Source organism: Erpetoichthys calabaricus, chromosome 12 (assembly GCF_900747795.2).
Source record: "Erpetoichthys calabaricus chromosome 12, fErpCal1.3, whole genome shotgun sequence".
Classification (NCBI taxonomy): domain Eukaryota; kingdom Metazoa; phylum Chordata; class Cladistia; order Polypteriformes; family Polypteridae; genus Erpetoichthys; species Erpetoichthys calabaricus.
In genome coordinates, this window is record NC_041405.2 from 138,263,297 (window position 1) to 138,285,961 (window position 22,665).

General features: G+C 38.4%; 1 protein-coding gene across 2 annotated transcripts in view; it reads left to right on the top strand.

The window, feature by feature from the left end:
* The window catches only part of ell (elongation factor RNA polymerase II), a 99,480-nt gene extending 80,962 nt beyond the window's left edge, over nucleotides 1-18,518 (top strand). For both annotated transcript variants that reach the window (XM_028816375.2, XM_028816376.2), the window contains exons 7-12: nucleotides 8,384-8,477; nucleotides 8,596-9,142; nucleotides 17,339-17,405; nucleotides 17,605-17,776; nucleotides 18,050-18,094; nucleotides 18,202-18,518. In XM_028816375.2, coding sequence (XP_028672208.1) covers nucleotides 8,384-8,477; nucleotides 8,596-9,142; nucleotides 17,339-17,405; nucleotides 17,605-17,776; nucleotides 18,050-18,094; nucleotides 18,202-18,318 — 1,042 coding nt within the window. In that variant the 3' untranslated portion in view covers nucleotides 18,319-18,518. The remainder of the gene's footprint in view (nucleotides 1-8,383; nucleotides 8,478-8,595; nucleotides 9,143-17,338; nucleotides 17,406-17,604; nucleotides 17,777-18,049; nucleotides 18,095-18,201) is intronic.
* The last annotated feature ends 4,147 nt before the right edge of the window (nucleotides 18,519-22,665 follow it).

Here is a 22,665-nt window from a genome sequence, read left to right on the forward strand (position 1 = left end):
CAGTGAACAGCAATACAGTGGAACCTCGGTTTACAAGTGCTTTACAAGACGAGCAAAAATTTTTAATAAATTTTGACTTGATAAACGAGCGAGGTCTTGCACTACGAGTAGTATGTATACTCGTCTGCTGAGCTTCATGTGATCACAACTGAGCTGATGGTGGTTCTCTCTCTTTCGCTGCGGGATTGTGGGCAATCGTCTCCTATTCTCCGTCTGAGTTGGCGTGCCTCACTCATAGTAAACATCCGTACGAGCGTATACTGTTTACTACAGCATTAGCATTGTGACTGTATGTGTGCACGCGCGCTTGTGTGTGATGCTCACTTGTGTGTGTGCGCGCGCGCTTGCGCGCGTATGTGCTGTGACGTGCGAGTCCCCATCTTGCACACTAAAACACAAAGCTGAGTCTCGGTACTTTAGCAACACCAGCTTTATTCAGCTTGAAACAGACACAGCAGTCAGGCAGGGCCCTGCACATTTATAATGTTCCTTGTATCACCCATCAACAGCAGGCGCTTATAGCATGTCCGCAATCTTTTCGGATTCGCTTTTAAGGCGAACTGCTACAGCGCTGGGAGACTGCGATTGCTTTGGGACGCTCTTCCGCGTGTCGTCCCGTTGGGTGGAATCCCACAAGAGTTTAGAAACTCACACCAGCCATGATTCTTTTCAAAGGTAAAGTGCAGGTTAATTTGTTTTATGTATTAATAATTTTTATATGAATAGTTTTGGGTTGTGGAACAAATCATCTGAGTGTCCATTATTTCTTAATGGGAAATTCACTTTGATATACGAGTGCTTTGGACTACGAGCACGTTTCCGGAACGAATTATGCTCGCAAACCGAGGTTCCACTGTATACCTTTTTTCCATGTATTAATGCAACACCAGATCCATAACTAGTGATGGCCTATATTCCTAATCATTTACAGTACATTTAAAATTTCTCCACTCCAGTTAGGAAATGCAGAAACGCAGTGTGCATATTACAATTACGCTACTATTCAAATAGTAAAAAAAACTGCTGGCCTTTTTACTTACACATGAGGAATAAAGTGTGCAGTGCTAGACTGTGTGGTCTGAAGCCAGTATGTTTTGCTACATATCATAATAGTGACAGTTGTAATAAAGAGGAGTTGAATGATCACTCAGTTAATTATCAGTCTTGTCTTGGGTAATACTGGTGATTAATTTGCCGCCCCCTTTTCAGCATTGTTTTAATGTTCGGTTGAGTGAAGGATCTCTGTTTCACTATCCAGCCCGGGAGCTAGAAATATGATGAGTTCCATATGATTTATGAACAAAGTTCATCCAGTGCCAAGTCCTCATTATACACTTTCTCTATTGTGATTCTAATGTGGTGATGACTTATTTTTAAAAACTTATGAATTATAATCTTTCAATTCATGTGATGTGTTAATTTTGAAGCTTCTGTTTCTTGTACTATAGTTGTTCGTTTATTCACCGCTGGGCTCTGCACTGGCTTACCTCCCCCCACACTTTGTGTGTGAGTTATGCTCAGCACTTTCTTAATGGATTTAAGGAAGAAACTTGTAACATGGGTAGAAGTTACCCTTCACAAACATTATTACTTTTCAGTTACACCGATACCATCATAAACTAGCTGGCTTTGACCTACCTATTAATTTACAATTGTTCTTAAAATCGAAGTAGGTGTGTTTATGGTCTGATGTAAATGCTTTGTTGTTTTCGTGGGTGGCTTTGTTCAGAATCTTCACTGTGCTTTCTTTCTTTTTTTTTTTTTTTTGGAGTTCATTTCCACTTTCACGTTGGTCACACCTTCTGGTTGAGGGAGGTATTGCATTTTAATTTTGAGGTTTAAACGTACTCTGTCAGTCCTCTTGTTGCTAGTGAAGTTATGCCTGCTGGGTTGGCTGGTGATCAGTCTGCCCTCTTTGTTAGTAAGGTGAATGCCTGGCTCTTATGTATAATCTCTTCTCTGCTCAATCACTGTATTTTGTAAGGTTTGGATGGTCCATTTTTCCAGTCCAGCAGCAGTTACCCTTTGGAGTACAAGGAATTGCTGTTTGTTGTGGCCTCACCCTGTAAGCACTGGGGTCACTGCTTTGGACAGCAGAAGTTATGACCAAATTGAGCAGTGAGCTAATAAAAGAAGGCAATCAGTTTGGGGTGTGTATGGGTTTTTTAAAAAGCAGTAGTAGACATTTTGCCATTGGTTTCTTGGGTTCATTTAAGCCCATAATTCTAGTTGAGAATTGGTGCAAAGCTTTGTCCATCAGTGTTACTCAGCTTTGATATATGGTTGTTTTGTCTCTGGAAAAAGTATGGTGCCCCACAATGCCATCCCTGTGTTGTCACTGGGTTATTGATTATCTGATAAAATTAAGTGCAGAGGCAGCATTCCATAGAGTCTCCTTGTCAAAAAGAACTGATACTAAGTGTCTGGCAGTGACCTACTATGCCTTGGAAAAGTGTTCCAGCCTGGCAAAATGGATAATGCCAGTCTGACCTACACAGTTCAGTTTTCCACCACCGACTCAAACTGGGATACTGAGCTAGTTTGTTATCCTGCAAGTGTTTCATGTTTGAAAACCTATATATAAACAGTTGCTTATATGCAGGTATTTGTGAGATGCCTAAGAGAGGTTGTTTTTTTTTAAATTATGAATGTGATTTGATGGCTTAACAACAAATGGTTAGTTCCGTCTCTGACTCGCTTATTCTGCTGGTTTCTTAATTTTACTTTAGACAATTTTTAAAATATTAATTTCAGTATAATTTGTACCATCCCATCATACTTAGTTGTCCCTGTATTCATTATTCCCAACAAACTCCAATTGCTGGAAACTGGCAAGAAAGATGGTTTTCTCTTGATGTTACTTTGGTATTGTAGACATATGGTGAAATTTTCTGAAGTCTGAATCCCTAAGCAATTAATGTGGTACACACTAAGCCTTATACACTGGCAAAGGCATTAATGGTGTGGCAGCTGAGACTGATAAGCTTGTCAGGAGAGCCAAATTCATAAATGGAGACAGTACAGAGAAACATTTTTTGTAGCTCTGTAAGTAAACAAATTTAGTAAGGGAATTGTTTTTCAGCAGGATAACCAAACATGCACTGCCATAGCAGTAGAGTAGATTGAAGTGAAGGATAGACATGTCCTTTAGAGGCCCAACCTAAGTCTTGTCCTTAATATAATGGAAATGTCTGCATTGGTAACACAGAATTGCAGTCCCATCACTGCACCACAATGATTTTTGGCTAAATTTAAATTAATGATGCAGAATAGAAAAAAGTGTCATCATTATGTACAAAATTGATAGACTTGCCTGAAATAATTACTGACTTTTAGTTCAAAGGTAGAGTTCTGACCAGGGGAAACATTGATTGGAAATGCAGTTTTAAAATTATTTTAGTTTTGGTGAGATGGGGATCTCTTAGAAGAATGTTTTTCAATTTAATGCAGTAAAATCCAAGGCTGTAGAACTTTTATATTAAAAAAAACAAACAAAAAAAACACATTACTTCACATTTTAAACATCATAGCGTTCATAGCACAGTTAACACATCTCAAAAAATTCCTTGGTTACCCATATAAGAAATTGACAAGGATTGGCCTTCCAGGGATTGTTCCTTTCTTGTGCCCCGAACTTGCACTGAAAAATGTTCTATAACCATAAATTAGTAAATGTACGTAATCCTTTTTTTACTTATTTTACAAAAAATGCTTCAAACTCTATAAAATGACAATAGTGCAATATTCCTAATATTACTATCCTTTAAATAATTTAAACCAACAAAGAAAACTGAACAGGTACATACAATATTTTGATCATATGCTTAAACATCTTAATATTTTTGATAATATGAAAATCCACCACTAACTATTTCGAGTCGCTTGCTGTCCCTGCCGAGGATTCTTTTAGCTTGTCATTTCTTCCACTGACACATCACAGTTGGGATGTGTATTAAGGACTCTGAAAATTACAAGCAGCAAGTTCTATCACTCAGCTATGTGTCCAGCTGTTGGTCTCTCTCCTCACCTATGTTAGAGCTTATCACAGAGCTGTATGAGCCTTCAGTTACCTTTAGTGACATGTGAAAGAAAGCACAATGATTTAAAATAAGTCTGTACTGTACTATGCCTCAGTGTTGGTGACAACAGCTATGTATTCATCAATTTTCAAAAGTAGTTTATTTGTGAATAGAAAGAGGAAGCTGAATAATAAAAAAAAAAAAATACTGAAATTCAGTATGTATGCACAATGTATGAAGTGCCAACTGTAAGGAACAGGAGGAGTGCATGTTCTGGATCTTACAAACAGAAGAGAGACCCTTCTGTCTCATGTTTTACATATCTTGACCAAATTAGTTTGAGGGCAGAGACTGTGGCTGAATTTGCCCTACCTGGAAAACATTTGTACAGCACTGGTATGCATCACAAGACTGTCAGAAAAGGGGCACTCACACAGTAGTCTGGTAATGAGAAACTTCTGGATGTCATCAGAGTCATGTAATTTGCCATCTGTGTGATACCTGGTTATATAATTTGACATCCTCGGGCAACAAGATAAGCAACTGTAGTTATCAAGTTCGGCATCCCTTGTGACTTAAAATCATGTAATGTTATGTCAGCTTTTGTGTTGCAATTATATAACTGACATTAGGCATAAGGTAGTAAGCGTCTTTTTAAAACTTGGAGTATGAGATATTCTAAAGGAGTTAATAAAGCCAGAGATCACGATTAAAGCTAATTGGTTTCTTTAGGGATGCATTTGATATCTTGACAAAATAGCTTACAATTAATCTTTGATGCTGATTTGATCTTTAAGACTACATTTTATTACATTACAAAACACAATGAATTAGAGATGTTTCATCATTTACAAACACACAGCCTGGTACTTGCTTCTGATACAAGTAGAACTGATAATTGCAGGCCAAATTGAAAACATTTATTGAGTTTCTGCAGATACTTAATAATGCAGCTGCATGTTTACCAAACCACTGGTTGGCACTGGATTCCAGTGAATTTTAGAATTAGTTTATTATTTTAGAATGTCCCATGTGGTTTTATCTCCTGTCTATCTCAATATTGGCCAAAAACGGATCAGCCATCTAGATGTGTAGTCATTTCTGCTGTAAAATGTAAACGTAGAACATGGATTTTAGCAAAGTGGTCCTCATTCTGAAACATAGTCTACCAATAATTCCTATGAAACATGTTTTCTTTTTATTGGATCGCTGCATAATTAGTAATATTGTTTCGTGAAATTTTTTCATAGGTTGAATTCTTTGATTATATATATATATATATATATATATATATATATATATATATACACACATACATACATATACAGTGCATCCGGAAAGTATTCACAGCGCATCACTTTTTCCACATTTTGTTATGTTACAGCCTTATTCCAAAATGGATTAAATTCATTTTTTTCCTCAGAATTCTACACACAACACCCCATTATGACAACGTGAAAAAAGTTTACTTGAGGTTTTTGCAAATTTATTAAAAATAAAAAAACTGAGAAATCCCATGTACATAAGTATTCACAGCCTTTGCTCAATACTTTGTCGATGCACCTTTGGCAGCAATTCCAGCCTCAAGTCTTTTTGAATATGTCACAAGCTTGGCACACCTATCCTTGGCCAGTTTCGCCCATTCCTCTTTTCAGCACCTCTCAAGCTCCATCAGGTTGGATGGGAAGCGTCGGTGCACAGCCATTTTAAGATCTCTCCAGAGATGTTCAATCTGATTCAAGTCTGGGCTCTGGCTGGGCCACTCAAGGACATTCATAGAGTTGTCCTGAAGCCACTCCTTTGATATCTTGGCTGTGTGCTTAGGGTCGTTGTCCTGCTGAAAGATGAACCGTCGCCCCAGTCTGAGGTCAAGAGCGCTCTGGAGCAGGTTTTCATCCAGGATGTCTCTGTACATTGCTGCAGTCATCCTTCCCTTTATCCTGACTAGTCTCCCAGTCCCTGCCGATGAAAAACATCCCCACAGCATGATGCTGCCACCACCATGCTTCACTGTAGGGATGGTATTGGCCTGGTGATGAGCGGTGCCTGGTTTCCTCCAAACGTGACGCCTGGCATTCACACCAAAGAGTTCAATCTTTGTCTCATCAGACCAGAGAATTTTCTTTCTCATGTTCTGAGAGTCCTTCAGGTGCCTTTTGGCAAACTCCAGGCGGGCTGCCATGTGTCTTTTACTAAGGAGTGGCTTCCGTCTGGCCACTCTACCATACAGGCCTGATTGGTGGATTGCTGCAGAGATGGTTGTCCTTCTGGAAGGTTCTCCTCTCTCCACAGAGGACCTCTGGAGCTCTGACAGAGTGACCATCGGGTTCTTGGTCACCTCCCTGACTAAGGCCCTTCTCCCCCGATCGCTCAGTTTAGATGGCCGGCCAGCTCTAGGAAGAGTCTTGGTGGTTTCGAACTTCTTCCACTTATGGATGATGGAGGCCACTGTGCTCATTGGGACCTTCAAAGCAGCAGAAATTTTTCTGTAACCTTCCCCAGATTTGTGCCTCGAGACGATCCTGTCTTGGAGGTCTACAGACAATTCCTTTGACTTCATGCTTGGTTTGTGCTCTAACATGAACTGTCAACTGTGGGACCTTATATAGACAGGTGTGTGCCTTTCCATATCATGTCCAATCAACTGAATTTACCACAGGTGGACTCCAATTAAGCTGCAGAAACTTCTCAAGGATGATCAGGGGAAACAGGAGGCACCTGAGCTCAATTTTGAGCTTCATGGCAAAGGCTGTGAATACTTATGTACATGTGCTTTCTCAATTGTTTTATTTTTAATAAATTTGCAAAAACCTCAAGTAAACTTTTTTTACATTGTTATTATGGGGTGTTGTGTGTAGAATTCTGAGGAAGAAAATGAATTTAATCCATTTTGGAATAAGGCTGTAACATAACAAAATGTGGAAAAAGTGATGCGCTGTGAATACTTTCTGGATGCACTGTATATATATATATATATATATATATATATATATATATATATATATATATTACACAGTGATCCCTCGCTATATCGTGCTTCGCCTTTCGCGGCTTCACTCCATCGCGGATTTTATATGTAAGCATATTTAAATATATATCACTGATTTTTTGCTGGTTTGCGGATTTCTGCGGACAATGGGTCTTTTAATTTCTGGTACATGATTCCTTAGTTGGTTTGCCCAGTAGATTTCATACTAGGGACGCTATTGGCAGATGGCTGAGAAGCTACCCAACTTACTTTTCTCTCTCTCTTGCGCTGACTATCTGTGATCCTGACGTAGGGGGTGTGAGCAGGGGGGCTGTTCACACATCTAGACGATACGGAAGCTTGTCTAAAAATGCTGAAAGATTATCTTCACGTTGCTATCTTTTGTGCAGCTGCTTCCTGAAACGACATGCTGCAAGGTGCTTCGCATACTTAAAAGCTCGAAGGGCACGTATTGATTTTTGATCGAAAAAACAAACTCTCTCTCTCTCTCTCTCTCTCTGCTCCTGACGGAGGGGGTGTGAGCTGCCGTCTTCAACAGCTTTGTGCCGCGGTGCTTCGCATACTTAAAAGCCAAACAGCCCTATTGATTTGTTTGCTTTTCTCTATCTATGTGACATTCTGTGCTCCTGACAAGCACTCCTTTGAAGAGGAAGATATGTTTGCATTCTTTTAATTGTGAGATGGAACTGTCATCTCTGTCTTGTCATGGAGCACAGTTTAAACTTTTGAAAAAGAGACAAATGTTTGTTTGCAGTGTTTGAATAACGTTCCTGTCTCTCTACAACCTCCTGTGTTTCTGCGCAAATCTGTGACCCAAGCATGACAATATAAAAATAACCATATAAACGTATGGTTTCTACTTCGCGGATTTTCTTATTTCGTGGGTGGCTCTGGAACGCAACCCCCGCGATGGAGGAGGGATTACTGTGTGTGTATATATATATATATATATATATAATATATAAACTGCCTAATTTGTAGTTTTTCTTCAGTTTCAATTGCCTGGTAAGGTGTTTTTTTTTTTTGTGTGTGTATTTTGCAAAATGCACCCATTTGTTTGTAAAATGCCCGTGGATTTTAGTCAGTGGTGACAAATATTGCCCTTTACCATTTTGTTTTTGTTTGTTTCCTACTCTGATAGTTAAATGTTCTATTGTGAGCAATATGCTGTATATTTCTGCACCTCATCCAGTATGAGGGAGGTGGGAATTGAGTATACACTGATTTGAACAGTCTGAATTTTTGAACTTCCTTCATTCTCTAGTGTACTTGTTAGTATTGGCCAAGTGATTAAGTAGTTTCTGAATGTACAAAAAATGTATGGGCAATTATTTTTCCCTAATAAGTGAATATTGTTTTTTTTTTTTTTTCTCAGGAAATTGTGTCAGTCTCAAAATCCTCTTGGTAATGTTGGGGAAACCCCATCAAGCCCACCTAAGGATAACTTGAACTCATCTTCCCCTTCACAGGTAAGACTAGTAAGACTAATTTCAGTGGTCTTAAACTATCACTTATTTCCTCTGGATTTTTTTTCTTTTGGTATTGGTCCATTTTAAAGTACTGTATTCTGGTGTCTTATCGTTGCAGAAACGCCCCATCAGTGACTTCATTGATCCTTTACTCAATAAGAAGCCCAGAATTTCTCACCTAGCCAATAAATCTCAGAACATTTTTAATGGCAAGTTAAGTTCTAATGAGAAGGAGGTTACCCAGCCTCCACTGAATGTCCACTCTGTCGTAGCAGATTCAGGGAGTTCTGGATCTCATTTACCTACACTTGAAATCCCCCGCCCTTATGACCCACTATCTGATGTCAGCAATGATTCGAACCCCAATGGCAAAGACTGTGAAAGCCAGGAATTGGCAGTAGCTGAGCGACTCTGTCACCCTCCTCCTATTTCTGCCCCGACACAAACCCTGACTGCCATAGGGGTCTCATCACAGCCAAATAAATCGGACTTTTCTAGCTGTTCTTCTTTGCATGGAAAGTCAAAGAAAAAATCAAAAAAGCACAAAGATAAAGAGAAATCCAAGGAGAAAAAGATTGAGAACAAATTTGTAGAGGAAAAGCCAGACTGTGGAACTGTTCCTTGCTCAGAAACTCGGACGGCCAGTATTCCACAGAGCAGCACAGGTATGTTTTAGGCCTGTCTCCTCTTTACCAAGCACCTATTTTCTTTAGAGGTATCCACTAGGATCGCAGTAATGTTTGATAGTATTAAATATTGTGATTTTCCACAGAAAGTTTACAGTTTAAAGTTTGTGTATTCAAACAAGGGAAGTGTAGTGATTTTTATACATTGTCATGTGAGTATAGGGGCCTCACGTATAAACAGTGCGTACTTACAAAAATGTTGCATACACCTGTTTCAGTGTACACTTTGAGATATATGAAAACTAAACTGGCTGTAAATCCATGCACATTTTCATAGCAGCCTCCCCCATTGTGTACACAATTTTCTACTTGTTTTTGCAGACTGGCAGCACCCAGCAGTCAAAGCAGTGCTACTGTTGCTGTGTGGTCTCCCTTATTTTTTTTTATTCCCAGATTCACATCAGTTAATGCAGGATTGTCATATATATTGAATTTAATTGCATGTCGTTTACAAATTTAACGCATTTGATTGGCCATTGCATTGTTACAGAATGATTACAAACTATTCCAAATACCACAGCTGCTGGAGTGTTGTTACTCGTAAGTGCTCCACTGAGTATTTTAACCCATTGTATCTGTGTGTGGAATCACAACTGTACAGCAGCTGATCAGAAAGCCCTGGTATACATTTTAAGTACATGCTGCCTCAGGAAAGCTACCAGCATTTGCATGGATTCCACTAGGCCATGTGCATAGTCTATTTGAATTTCTCCCATCCAGCAAACACTTTGGAGCTTTTCTTGCACGAAGCTCAAGGCTCAGAAACAGTTTTATCACAAGAGCTATTAATGCTCTCGATCAGTCCATCAGGAGCTCGCCAGTAGAACTGCTTGTATTTGTATTTATAATCCCCTCACTCTAAACTTGCACTACAACTGTAATATTGCACAGCCTGAGCCACTTTATGAACTATTTGGATTATCTGTACTATACTGTATGCACATATATTTTACTTATGCTTTCATGCTATATATTATTGTTTTTTATTGTATTGTTGTATCATTGTATAAGAAACATTTATGAAGGATTGAATCTCATTATGCCAAACAGTGACAAAGGAATTTGATTCAATTCAATAGAAGAGTGTGCATATTTACAGATGATGATTTGCTTCTAATCTGACTTAGATTTCCAAGAGCTATCATCTTGGCGCTGTGTGCTGTTGGAATACTAGGATGTATACTTGATGTTTTTTTTTTTTGATGAAATGTATTTAAGTATGTATGTTGCATTTTACAGGTAAATTGTATTTAAATAAGGTATTCAGTTAATAATTAAACATGTGGGGGCATGGTGGCCCAGTGGTAGCGATGAGCTGGCGCCCTGTCCAGGGATTGTTCCTGTCTCACGCTGTATGCTTGCTGGGACTGGCACAACCCTGGGAGGATAGATGGATGGAATAATTAAACATGTATTACGAAGATTTTTCTTTGTTCAATAAAAGTTTTGAAGAATTGGTGGTGTAAACTTACTGCTGGTTTTACATTTAATACAGAGCTTATATTGTGGTGATTGGTTACGTAGAGAGAAAATGGAAGGACATGAATTGGGGGTTGGTATGTTTGACAGACGCAGTACTGCTGCAATAAATTATCTCATTAAGGGTCATGTGTGTCCCAGCAAGCATCTTGCAGGAGGCAGGAACAATCCCTGGACAGGGTGCCAGCTCATCGCTACAGCTGCACCACATTGCCCCCATGTCTAATACATGCCTTAACGCATTTCATCATAAAAATATCAAGTATACATCTTAGTATTCTAAAATGTTCAGAGAGCTGTAATATCATGAATGTAGTGTATTCTTTGCGGCAATCACTGCCCGTGTGCTACTGCCTGCTAAAAGAGATTTAAGAAGCATGTAGTGATTCACACACACAGAATACAAAGCATTTAATGTGCTACTTTAATTTTGACATCAACCCCCTGAACTCTGTGTCCCTTTTTTTTTCTCTCTTCTCTGTGCCCTTATACGCTTCTATGTGACACTCAGATTGGGCTATGTCTTGAATTTTCACAACAGCATCTGACCACTTTTTTTGTTTTGGGCACTGTGTAACTTTCTGAATTTGAACTTTTGAGTGTCATTCCATCAAGTTCCTTTTGTTGCTCATAACACTGCCTAAGCCACCATAATGTACATTTTTCCTTGCCTTCACTTCACTGAGTAGGACCTCCACTTTACATTTGGTAAAATTCTTTTAATACGTGCTTTTGCAATTGTCTTTTAACAACACACTCAACTTAAAGGACTATTTGTATTAAATTTACATATTCAAATATGTAAAATTCTGGGAGGATTCGGGGGGGGGGGGGGGGGGGGTGGTAGGTGCGTTACATTTCACACTGACTGGGATTTATGGAACGGATGTGCGTGGAAGTTGGCTTACGCACAGTTTTGTGCATATGAATTTTTTTGTGTGTATGCAGTATGACTTCTACACATGGCGTTATCCATTAGGCCCCTGGGGTTTTAACCCTTAACTCGATCTCAATTATTTTTGTCCAGTGTTCTTTTTACTTGATCCTACTGGCAGCATCCACCATCTATCCTCAACCTGATTCACTACAGGTCCAGTGTCGCAATGGTTTCCCTCCAGTGTATCCCCACCCGGTTTTATGAGTTGATACATGGTTGCAAGTTCCATATGGTGCATTTGGTACACCACACGGGTACTTGCATATGTATGACAACAAAATTGTTCTTGCAATGACTTTATCTGCAAAGAACATTCAACAACTCAAGGAAATGTGATACATGTACAAATCCTGCAGTGGATAGAAAGCGTGACTGGTGACGAATTAGCACTGGAGAAGTGAATCAGATTTATTTTCAGACAGTCCTAGACTGTGTCATACTATTCAGTAATATGGTATTACATTACATTAAAGTACAATTTAAAATTATTGCAATATTTTATATTACTGTCTCACAGTATTCATATAAATTGCCATTTTAACACTGGTGCATAAAGTACACTGCGCGAGTGTGAGAAATGGTGCTAGTAGTTAAGGGTTAAGCAAATGCTATCACCGGCTGATGATGCTGTTAATTGCGTACATACAGTGCCTATAAACAGTAATAGTTATCTGTTAATTCTATTCAGGTACTAATAACCAGTTTAGTGTACATCATAAACAGTAAGTTTGCTTATGATGTAGATAAGCTCAGAAATGTGTGTTGTTCAAGCCATAATTTTGTTCCTGTCCACTGTATACAGTTAGGTCCATAAATATTTGGACAGAGACAACTTTTTTCTAATTTTGGTTCTGTACATTACCACAATGAATTTGAAATGAAACAACTCAGATGCAGTTGAAGTGCAGACTTTCAGCTTTAATTCAGTGGGGTGAACAAAACGATTGCATAAAAATGTGAGGCAACTAAAGCATTTTTTTAACACAATCCCTTCATTTCAGGGGCTCAAAAGTAATTGGACAAATTAAATAACTGGAAATAAAATGTTCATTTCTAATAACTTGGTTGAAAACCCTTTGCTGGCAATGACAGCCTGAAGTCTTGAACTCATGGACATCACCAGATGCTGGGTTTCCTCCTTTTTAATGCTCTGCCAGGCCTTTACTACAGCGGCTTTCAGTTGCCGTTTGTTTGTGGGCCTTTCTGTCTGAAGTTTAGTCTTCATCAAGTGAAATGCCTGCTCAGTTTGGTTAAGATCAGGTGACTGACTTGGCCATTCAAGAATTTTCCTCCTCTTTGCTTTAATAAACTCCTGGGTTGCTTTGGCTGTATGTTTTGGGTCATTGTCCATCTGTATCATGAAACGCCGCCCAATCAGTTTAACTGCATTTAGCTGGATTTGAGCAGACAGTATGTCTCTGAACACCTCAGAATTCATTCGGCAACTTCTGTCCTGTGTCGCATCATCAATAAACACTAGTGTCCCAGTGCCACTGGCAGCCATGCACGCCCAGGCCATCACACTGCCTCCACCGTGTTTTACAGATGATGTGGTATGCTTTGGATAATGAGCTGTTCCACGCCTTCTCCATACTTTTTTCTTGCCATCATTCTGGTAGAGGTTGACCTTGGTTTTATCTGTCCAAAGAATGTTTTTCCAGAACTGTGTTGGCTTTTTTAGATGTTCTTTAGCAAAGTCCAATCTAGCCTTTCTATTCTTGAGGCTTATGAGTGGCTTGCACCTTGCAGTGCACCCTCTGTATTTACTTTCATGCAGTCTTCTCTTTATGGTAGACTTGGATATCGATACGCCTAGCCCCTGGAGAGTGTTGTTTACTTGGTTGGCTGTTGTGAAGGGGTTTCTCTTCACCATGGAAATGATTCTGCGATCATCCACCACTGTTGTCTTCCGTGGATGTCCAGGTCTTTTTGCGTTGCTGAGTTCACCAGTGCCTGCTTTCTTTCTCAGGATGTACCAAACTGTAGATTTTGCGACTCGTAATATTGTAGCAATTTTTCGGATGGGTTTTTTCTGTTTTCACAGCTTAAGGATGGCTTCTTTCACCTGCATGGAGAGCTCCTTTGACCGCATGTTGTCTGTTCACAGCAAAATCTTCCACATGCAAGCAGCACACCTCAAATCAACTCCAGGCCTTTTATCTGCTTAATTGATAATGACATAACGACGGACTTGCCCACACCTGCCCATGAAATAGCCTTTGAGTCAATTGTCCAATTACTTTTGAGCCTCTGAAATGAAGGGATTGTGTTAAAAAAAAAAATGCTTTAGTTGCCTCACATTTTTATGCAATCGTTTTGTTCACCCCACTGAATTAAAGCTGAAAGTCTGCACTTCAACTGCATCTGAGTTGTTTCATTTAAAATTCATTGTGGTGATGTACAGAACCAAAATTAGAAAAAAATTCTGTCCAAATATTTATGGACCTAACTGTACATGACCTCAGATCTTTCACCAAAATGCTTCCATAAGTTTTTTTTTTTTTTTTTTTTTTTTTTTATGTACTCTTTGAGAACATGAAATAAAGATGCAGTCAGAATAGGAGCATAATTCCTCTTTAAGATCCTGTAGATTAATAGACTTTAATCCACGTCAGATGGCAACCTGGAAGGATGATATGGGTGTATAGCTGCAAGTTATGCACCAGGATAATTTTTAATTATTTTGTTGTTTCTTGGAGTGGATATAGCAACAGTGATAGTTTCACAGTGTATCACTTACTCAGCAGTGTAGATCTTCCTCCAAATAGCATGGATTTGCAGCTTCTGACACAGCATTTACAGTTCAGCCAGACAAATGAAAAGTCACAATTGCATAGAAGTGTTCATCCATTCATTGCATGCTGTGGAAGTAGCAGGATGCTGGATTTTTCATAGCACATTGCATTGTTCTAGCATTGACTGGCCAAATTGTAAAAGAAAACTTGCCTACACAAGAAAGATCCCTGTCTGTTTCTTGCCAAGAATAAGGTGGATGTGACATTTTTTTCATGAACTGATAATGTAGTACTTCACTGATTTGTCTTCTATATTTTAAGGGTGTCAAATAGTGGGTACTGCTTATAAAATGCCTATTATTGTTGCCCATAATGACTCTGTTTGCACCTGGATTTTTTTTTTTAACCAGAGGTTTCCTGTATTGAGGTTTCTTGTTTAACCATTCAAGTGCACTTTTTATATACCAGACAAAATGGTCTGTGTGTTGCTGCTTTGACTTGTGATAGTCCATTGTAAGTGTTCATACTCAGTAACAAGGATGGGAAGAGCGTGATTTTTTATTTGTGAGCTCTGCAGTCTAATTGTTCTCTCCTAGCAGGCTTAATAAACCCTAAATAAAGTCACATTGACTGAGGTTATTTTTTTTTTCCCTGTAAACTGTTTAAATAGGTTGGGTATGGTTTGGCAAGATTCTATTCATTTGCATTACAACTGATAGGCAGGCTTAAAATCTGTTGTCAAAAGTGTCATTTACCCCCTACATTTAAATCCTAGCAGTGTTTGTAGTTATGGGCAAGTGTAATTTAATACCTGGGGAACCTGTTTATTCAAATAGTGCCTGAGTTAAAAATTGATACTATATTTGTAAATTCATATTTCTTTAGCATAAGATTGGAGAATCTAAATTGCATAGCACCCCTCTTACAGTTTATATATAATGCCATTAGTAAGAGCATCAAGATGAAATCATATTTGAACAATTGATTTAGCTTACTGTTGGCACATATTGTGTATAATGTCATTTGTTTTATAGTTCTAATTACTGAAATACATAGATGCTTGTTTCTTGTATGCTTTATTGTTTAGGTTGCCTTTTTCAGCTGTATTCTGTAAATTCGTGGAAGCCATTTCAAATTGAAAGTGTGAAAGCTGGCATATGCAAAAAAAAACAAAACTGTCCTAAATCTGAATTAGCCCAACACATAACTAGAAAATATGAACATGATCATTAATTAGTATAAATCACAGATTTATACAGACCTGCTGTAGTTGTTGGGTCATTTTCTTGGTAACAGTTTTCCAGGTCTCTGTCAGATGCAATTTGATATTTAACTGTTTTTGAGGGGTTAATGTGATCTAGCCTGTTTTGTAGCACTGTAATATTAAATTATAAATATTTTTTGTACAATGATTGGATTTTTACCTTTTATCTGTTTCTGAACAATACTAAATGCAAAGCAGATTTCATTGTAATATAAAATATATGCACTCTTTACCAATTCAGTGGTCAGTTTATTTAGGTACACCTGCTCACTAATGTAAAAAAGCCTGGTTCTCAAACAGGTACTCTTGTACCTACAACTTAACACATATGTAGCATAAGGACATAAACACATTTTATTATTTGGATAAGACATGCAATGTGAACAACTTTAACTGTGAAATGATGCTGTACACAGATATGGGTAGTTCCAGAATCTCAGAAACCACTAATCGTCTGGATTTTCGAAGGCTGAACTCTCTAGTTAAGGATGTGGTGAAAAAAAAAATCGAGTGATTAGCAATTCTGTAGGTAAAAACATCCTGTTAATAAATGAGTTAATTGGAGAATGGGTTAAATCGTTCCAACTAACAAAAGACCAAGAGTACTTAACAGCTCTTTACAGCCAAGGTATACATAAGGGCATCACTGAATACATAGTCAGATTGACTAAAACATAAAAATGTCATGTCTGATTCCAGTCATGTCAGCCAAGGAACAGGGTCATTATTTTGTCCTACACAGGCAAGCGGTTCAGGCTAGTTGTGGAAGTTTTTTGCCACATGAGGCCCTGCACTACTAACTGAATGTAGTCTGAATGCCACAGCATACCTAAGCATTATTGCTGTCAAGGGGGTGGGTCTTTTTGTTCCATGAATCAAGTTGCGTTCCACTAGCATGACAGTTAATGTTGCTCTAGTGACCCAAGTCCTCAGTTCTGTCCATTAGGGTATCTTTGGGATAAGGTGAAGCAGGAGTTTCACAGCATGTACATGTTAATGCTGTACCAACATTAATGCTGTCTGCTCTGGATGGACCAAAATCTCTAAGGACTATTTCCAGTAGTTTGTTGGATCCAAGCCTCAAAGAATGTACTCAGTACTGGAAGTAAAATGGGGTTTTAACAGCCATTTAGGAATACCTAATGTGACCACTGAGAGTAGTGTGTGTGAATGTGTAATTATATGTATATATTGCATATACTTACACATGCATGTTAATGGTTACTATTTTCCACTGGTGATGCATGTCGAAGTACATGACTGCCTTGCAGTGAACTATGCCATGTTCAGAATTGCTTCCCACCTTGTGCCCAGTTATGTCAGTATAGGAACCAGCACCCCATGACCCTGACTTAAATAAGCTGGATATAAAGGGCTCGTATGTGCTTAGTGGAGAAACAACCGATGCTTCCCATTTGGATTGACATAGATCTTAGGGTGTGTGATGGTAAAGCATTCACAACTATTCTTTAGCACGAGGAATGGATAAGTTCAAGAGTGTTCTGCATCAAGTTTGTAAATTAGTAGTGATTCACCTTAAGAGCACCATTGTGTGGATTTTATTATTTAAAACATGAATTGTCTTTGCAAGATACACATCAACGGTTTCATTTCTAAAATTGTTCTTTTTTTTAAAAAAAAAGTAATGCTCAATATTGCAAAGCTGTGGCTGATACCAGTTAATTTTTGGGCCTCAAGTCAGTTTGGGATGGAAGTTTTATCTCTGCTCACTTTTTCATTTTTTTTATTTCATTTTTTAGACCAGAATGGAATGTGCAACAGTTCCAGTGTTCCCACGTCAACATCAGAGATGCCAGACTATTTATTGTAAGTATTGGTTGCTATAAGAGACCAACAGCTACTGTAGAAGGTGGGTTTGGACATATTCTAATGGGTAGTTGGAGCTTTCTAGGATGAGCTTTTTAGAAGCTCCCTCTGCCTGGTGGATCCTGACAAATGTATTGTGCTGGATATTAAGAATCACTCAACTTATTTTTCTAAAAATATTTTTAATCCTTTTTTTCAGAAAGTACATGGTCATCTCCTCCCAAGAACAGCGTCAGAGTTATAAAAATGACTTCAACGCTGAGTATAATGAATACAGAGATCTGCATGCTCGTATTGAAAGGATAACAAGACAATTCACGGTCTTGGATGCTGAGCTGAGACAGCTGCAGCAAGGGACTGAGCAGTACAAGGTATCTGACTTTCCCAAAATGAACTGGTCCTCTACCCGTTTGTAACAGAGTATGTGTCCAGTCAAAGCAGCACCAATAAGATGATTGTGGTCCAGGCTCCCATCTATTGAACTTAAATCATTCATACTGTGTAACTGCAGGGACACCTAAACTAAGCTGACTTCCCTTTCTAGGTCTTGTTTATTGCAATGTGTTTAAATTAAAGCAGAATTTATACTGTAGACAGTACTTGTTTAGGCTGTGCTAACTTTTTTCTTCTGCTTCTTCCTGCAGACAGTCCACAATCAAATATTACAAGAATATCGTCAAATTAAAAAGGTGAGGATTCATTTCTAAAAGTTGTTGAATCATTTTGATTCTGCCCAGACTCCTGTCTGCTCCAGACCTCTCATCTTGTATAAAAACTGTTTTATGTATTTTTGCAGACAAATCCAAATTATAGCCAGGAGAAGAATCGCTGTGAATATCTACACAATAAACTGGCACACATAAAGAGACTCATAGCAGAATATGACCACCAGCAACTTCAGAATTGGCATTAGCATGCAGGATTCACTGGAAGAGAGTGGGATGAGCACCCCTTTACACAGACGCCACGGAGACATAGACTTCAGTATGGGGCCAGCACTGCTGTGCGTGTGTGTTGTCTGCTTTTTCCCCCTCCCCACTTTCTCTCCCCATTAAGGGGTGTGAGATTAAAGTGCAAGTGACATTAAAGAATAAATAGTTTTTCAATGGGGAACTGAATTAGTATTTGTTATATGAATCCCCACCAGAACACACACACACACACACACCCACTAAGGTGGCTGCGAATGATCCATTTTGGGGGGGGAGGGGGAGAAAATTGACAGTTTACATCTACCTTTTTTTTTTTTTTTTTCTCAGAAGGAAAATGGTAAGGTACAATATGGCTTCTTACCATGTTTAAAAATAATTTGGCAACAGATTTGGCAAAACTTTCTTTGGTATTAAGATTTTATATACGTATTCCCTTTGTTAGATTAAGTTTTAATCTTTTTATGAAATTTAAATTTGTAAAGCTTCTGATGTGGGTTTATACTGTATCATCCCGTTTTTGAAATTATTTATTTTTATTTAGGGTTGATGCAGTTGTTATCAATGTATATACACTCGGTATTTAATGAAAAGGAAAAAACACTTAACTAGTGGTCTCCATGCAGCATAAACTTCCAGTGACTTTCTTGCCTGCCTCTACCCACAGTATGTTTTCTTTCACCAAAAGGACATTTCAACATTTCTATTTGTGAAAGAATTTCTGATAGCTAAAAAATGTTAAAGTACATAACCAAGCATGTCTCCTGTGCAGACTGTAAGTGGTGCTTTGGATGCAGGAGGGAGTAATTCCAGTGTTAATATTTTCTTCAAGTTTAAAATAAGGAAGTCTTATGATGACCTTCTGAATTGTATGGTTTCATGGTGTGACAGCGGCCATACAATTCTTCACCTAAAATTGAACAATATGGGTAGTACCCATAATTTTGTCTCCTTAAGTAGGAGGTGTTAGGTGCTGGTTTATTTTTCAGGCTGTTTGTTGTTTCTTACTTACACATGCGCACACAAAAATATGTATGTGTATAATGTACTCTACACTCTCGGTTATATGCATGCATTTTTACTACAATATCCTTATTAGTTTACAATCTTTCACCCACATTTCCTAGGCAGGTACCTGTAGAATCTTTTTTTTGAGAGACCATTACACTGCCTTTTTGAAAGACTGTTGCCTTTGTAACTATTTCTGGTGAAATAATGTTAGTAGCAAAATGGTGCTACCTGCACAGATTTGTTTTACATTAGGATTAAAACCAGTCTGTGTCCACATCTGTGCCATTATCACATACATTCCTAGTACTGTATATGAAAGCACAACACTTTGGAAGGTAAAATTCTGTTATATATGCCAAACCTTGTAGCAGAAGTACAAATCTTAATGAGAAGATATCAAGAAGTGAGGCTAACACCACAAGTGATGTCATTGCATTATTAAGACAATTCGTAAATCTCAACTATATAAACAATGCACAGATTTGTCACACAGATGTGAGCACTGACAGCATTTAGAAATTACAAAATAATGAAGAGAATTATCTGAAAGATTTGAGAAAAATGAGTGTTAGGCTGGTTGGTTGCTCTAAACGTTTAAAAATAGAAATAATACAATGCCAACAGTTATGCTTTGGATTGCTTATTGCTTTCTATAAAACTGGCTGGCTGGAATCACTGGGATTTAGCCAAAAAGTCATATTGACTGAAGTTTTGATGTTTACCTACTGACCAAGAGTATTCTTGAAATAAATGTTGATGCTTTTTTTCCTGTAGTTGGAGACAAAGCTGTTTAGTTTTGCGCTCAAAGATGGAGATCCGTTCTGTGTTTTTTCAAGTTTTGTCAATTCTTGCTGCCAAAATATGTAGACTCCGCTGCAGGGCTGAATTTTGTCTTAAGGAAAAAGCAGACCCCAAGTTATTTTTGTTAAAACCCAAACAGGAGTCTATTTGTCTAACCAACAACAATAACAATAAATGCACTTTATTTAATGTACTTAAAAAAGATATGGCTATGTACTTAACCCCCACCCCCTAATGTTTAGCCATTTTTTTTATACTCCCAGTTATCTTTGTGTGCTATTTTTCACTCTGAAGTGCAGACCAGTGTCTTATGGGTGGACTGATATATTGCCTTGCCAGCAGGCTGCTTTTCTTTGTGCTTCAAAAAACTGGGGGTGATGTACCTTAAGAGAAATCTTTACTGGCTGGTGTACATTTATTATGTGATCCATTTCTTTCAGTTCTGTTACTGTCTTTTTCTAAGTGCAACATTGTTTTCTTTAATTTGAATCAAAAACGGCCATATCAGATGTCCCACGGCTTTCCAAAGAGGTCTTAAAAAATTAAAAGCAGTTTTGAGTTATTTTTGCTGTGACCATATCTCTTGCAGTTTTACCTTTAAATGAGATGAGCAGAAGAAAAGGTGGGTTAGGTAAATATTTAAAAATAATAAGAGAAAAGCCAGGCAAAATGACACCTTTTATTGGCTAACTAAAAAGATTACAATATGCAAGCTTTCGAGGCAACTCGGGCCCCTTCAGGCAAGATGTAATAAGAGACTGAAGTTCCCTATGTTTATATACACACTCTAGGACAAGAAACAACATTGGTAAATCTTTAAATGAGAAATTTTAAATGTAAAAAATTAATAGATTCATTCAGGCTAGGGTTAATTTAACAAGAGAGAAAAGAACAATGTATGGTCAAGATCTCTGGATAACTGTCCAACAAAGTCTTTTGAACATTGTAATGAGTTTTTTCAAACCAATGTGGATCTGTAGACAGGTTGTCTGTCATTCTGAGAGATGTAAACAATCCTCATATCTGGCCATAAAACTCTTGTCTCTATTCAATCCATGTTGTAATGTATTAAATTTTAGCATGAGTTTAACTTCCCGTTCTTTTCTCTCTTGCTGTGTTTTGAAGTTGCCCATTAGCACTGTGACTTTAAAGTCCCTCTCACAGTGTCCATGGCTGTTGAAGTGGGCCGCTACAGGAACATCTGTGTTGCCATGTTTAATGTGGAACCTGTGTAAATTCATTCTCTGGTGGAGTGTTTGTCCAGTTTCTCCCACATAGAGTGCAGTGTCAGGACATTTCATGCAGAAAATTAGGTAGACTACATTAGATGATCTGCAGGAAAATGATCCCTTGATGTGATGTTCAAGTCGGCAGTGTGGTATAACTATACGGTCTGTATCATAGATGTGGGCACATGTTTTGCATCTTTTCTGTAGGCATGGAGATGTGCCATTTTCTGTTGGTTCACTTAGGGAGCTTCGGACAATTAGTTATTGAAGGTTTGGTGGTTGTCTGTATGCCAGGAGGGGAGGTTCAGGAAATACTAAACAATGACCAAACACTGAAAAATGTATTGGCTGAAGTTTTTATAATTTTTCGAAGTGTTTCAAGATGTGGGTTGTAGGTGACAACAAGGGGGATGCGGTTCTTGTTGTCTTTGGTTTTTATATTCCAGAAGGTTGTCTCTGGGTATGGCAGTAGCTCTTCTTATTTGAGTGTCTGTTATTTTGGGGGTGTAACCTTGTCTGATGAAATCTTGTCTGAGCTCCTGCAGTTGTTGATCCTGGTCGGTCGGGTCTGAGCAAATACGATTGTACCGTATTGCTTGGCTGAAAATAATGGAGCGCCTTATATGCTTGGGGTGGAAGCTATCACTTTTCAGGTAGGTCCGTCTGTCTGTCTGTTTGTGAAAAACAGAAGTTACAAGGGTGTTGTCTTTCAGTTGCAGTGTTGTCAAGGAAGCTGACTTCTGTTTTTGAGTAATTCAGCTTCAGCTTTATGTTGGGGTGTCAACAGAAAGAAAAAGCTGCATAGACTACGAGAGAAAGCTGGACACTTAATAGCAAAAAACAAAGAGCAACAGACCTGCATTGTTAATCTCTCCTCATACACACCAAATGAAGTAGAGATTTCAGTAGGCCTACTTACAAAGGGACTCTCATATGGTCCTGCAAAGCCAATTGACAACATCAGACACTCTGCAGTGATATGGAAAGAATTCTTCAGAAAACTCAGACTAAAAGAATTTTTTCACAAGAAAGAAAACAGTAACACACAGGAACCAACAACAAGCAGTTACAACAACCCCACCAATAAATCCACATGGACACCAGAAGCTGGTAGAAACTCAACCCTGGATAATTATATAGACTGCTTCTGACAGAGTGAAAACAGGAATCTTAAACTGGCAACAAAATCGGATAGAAAACATTACCGGGGATGAGCGGAGAGCCATACATTCACTAAGGGAAAATGCAGAAATCATTATCAAACCAGCAGACAAAGGGGGTGCTTTAGTC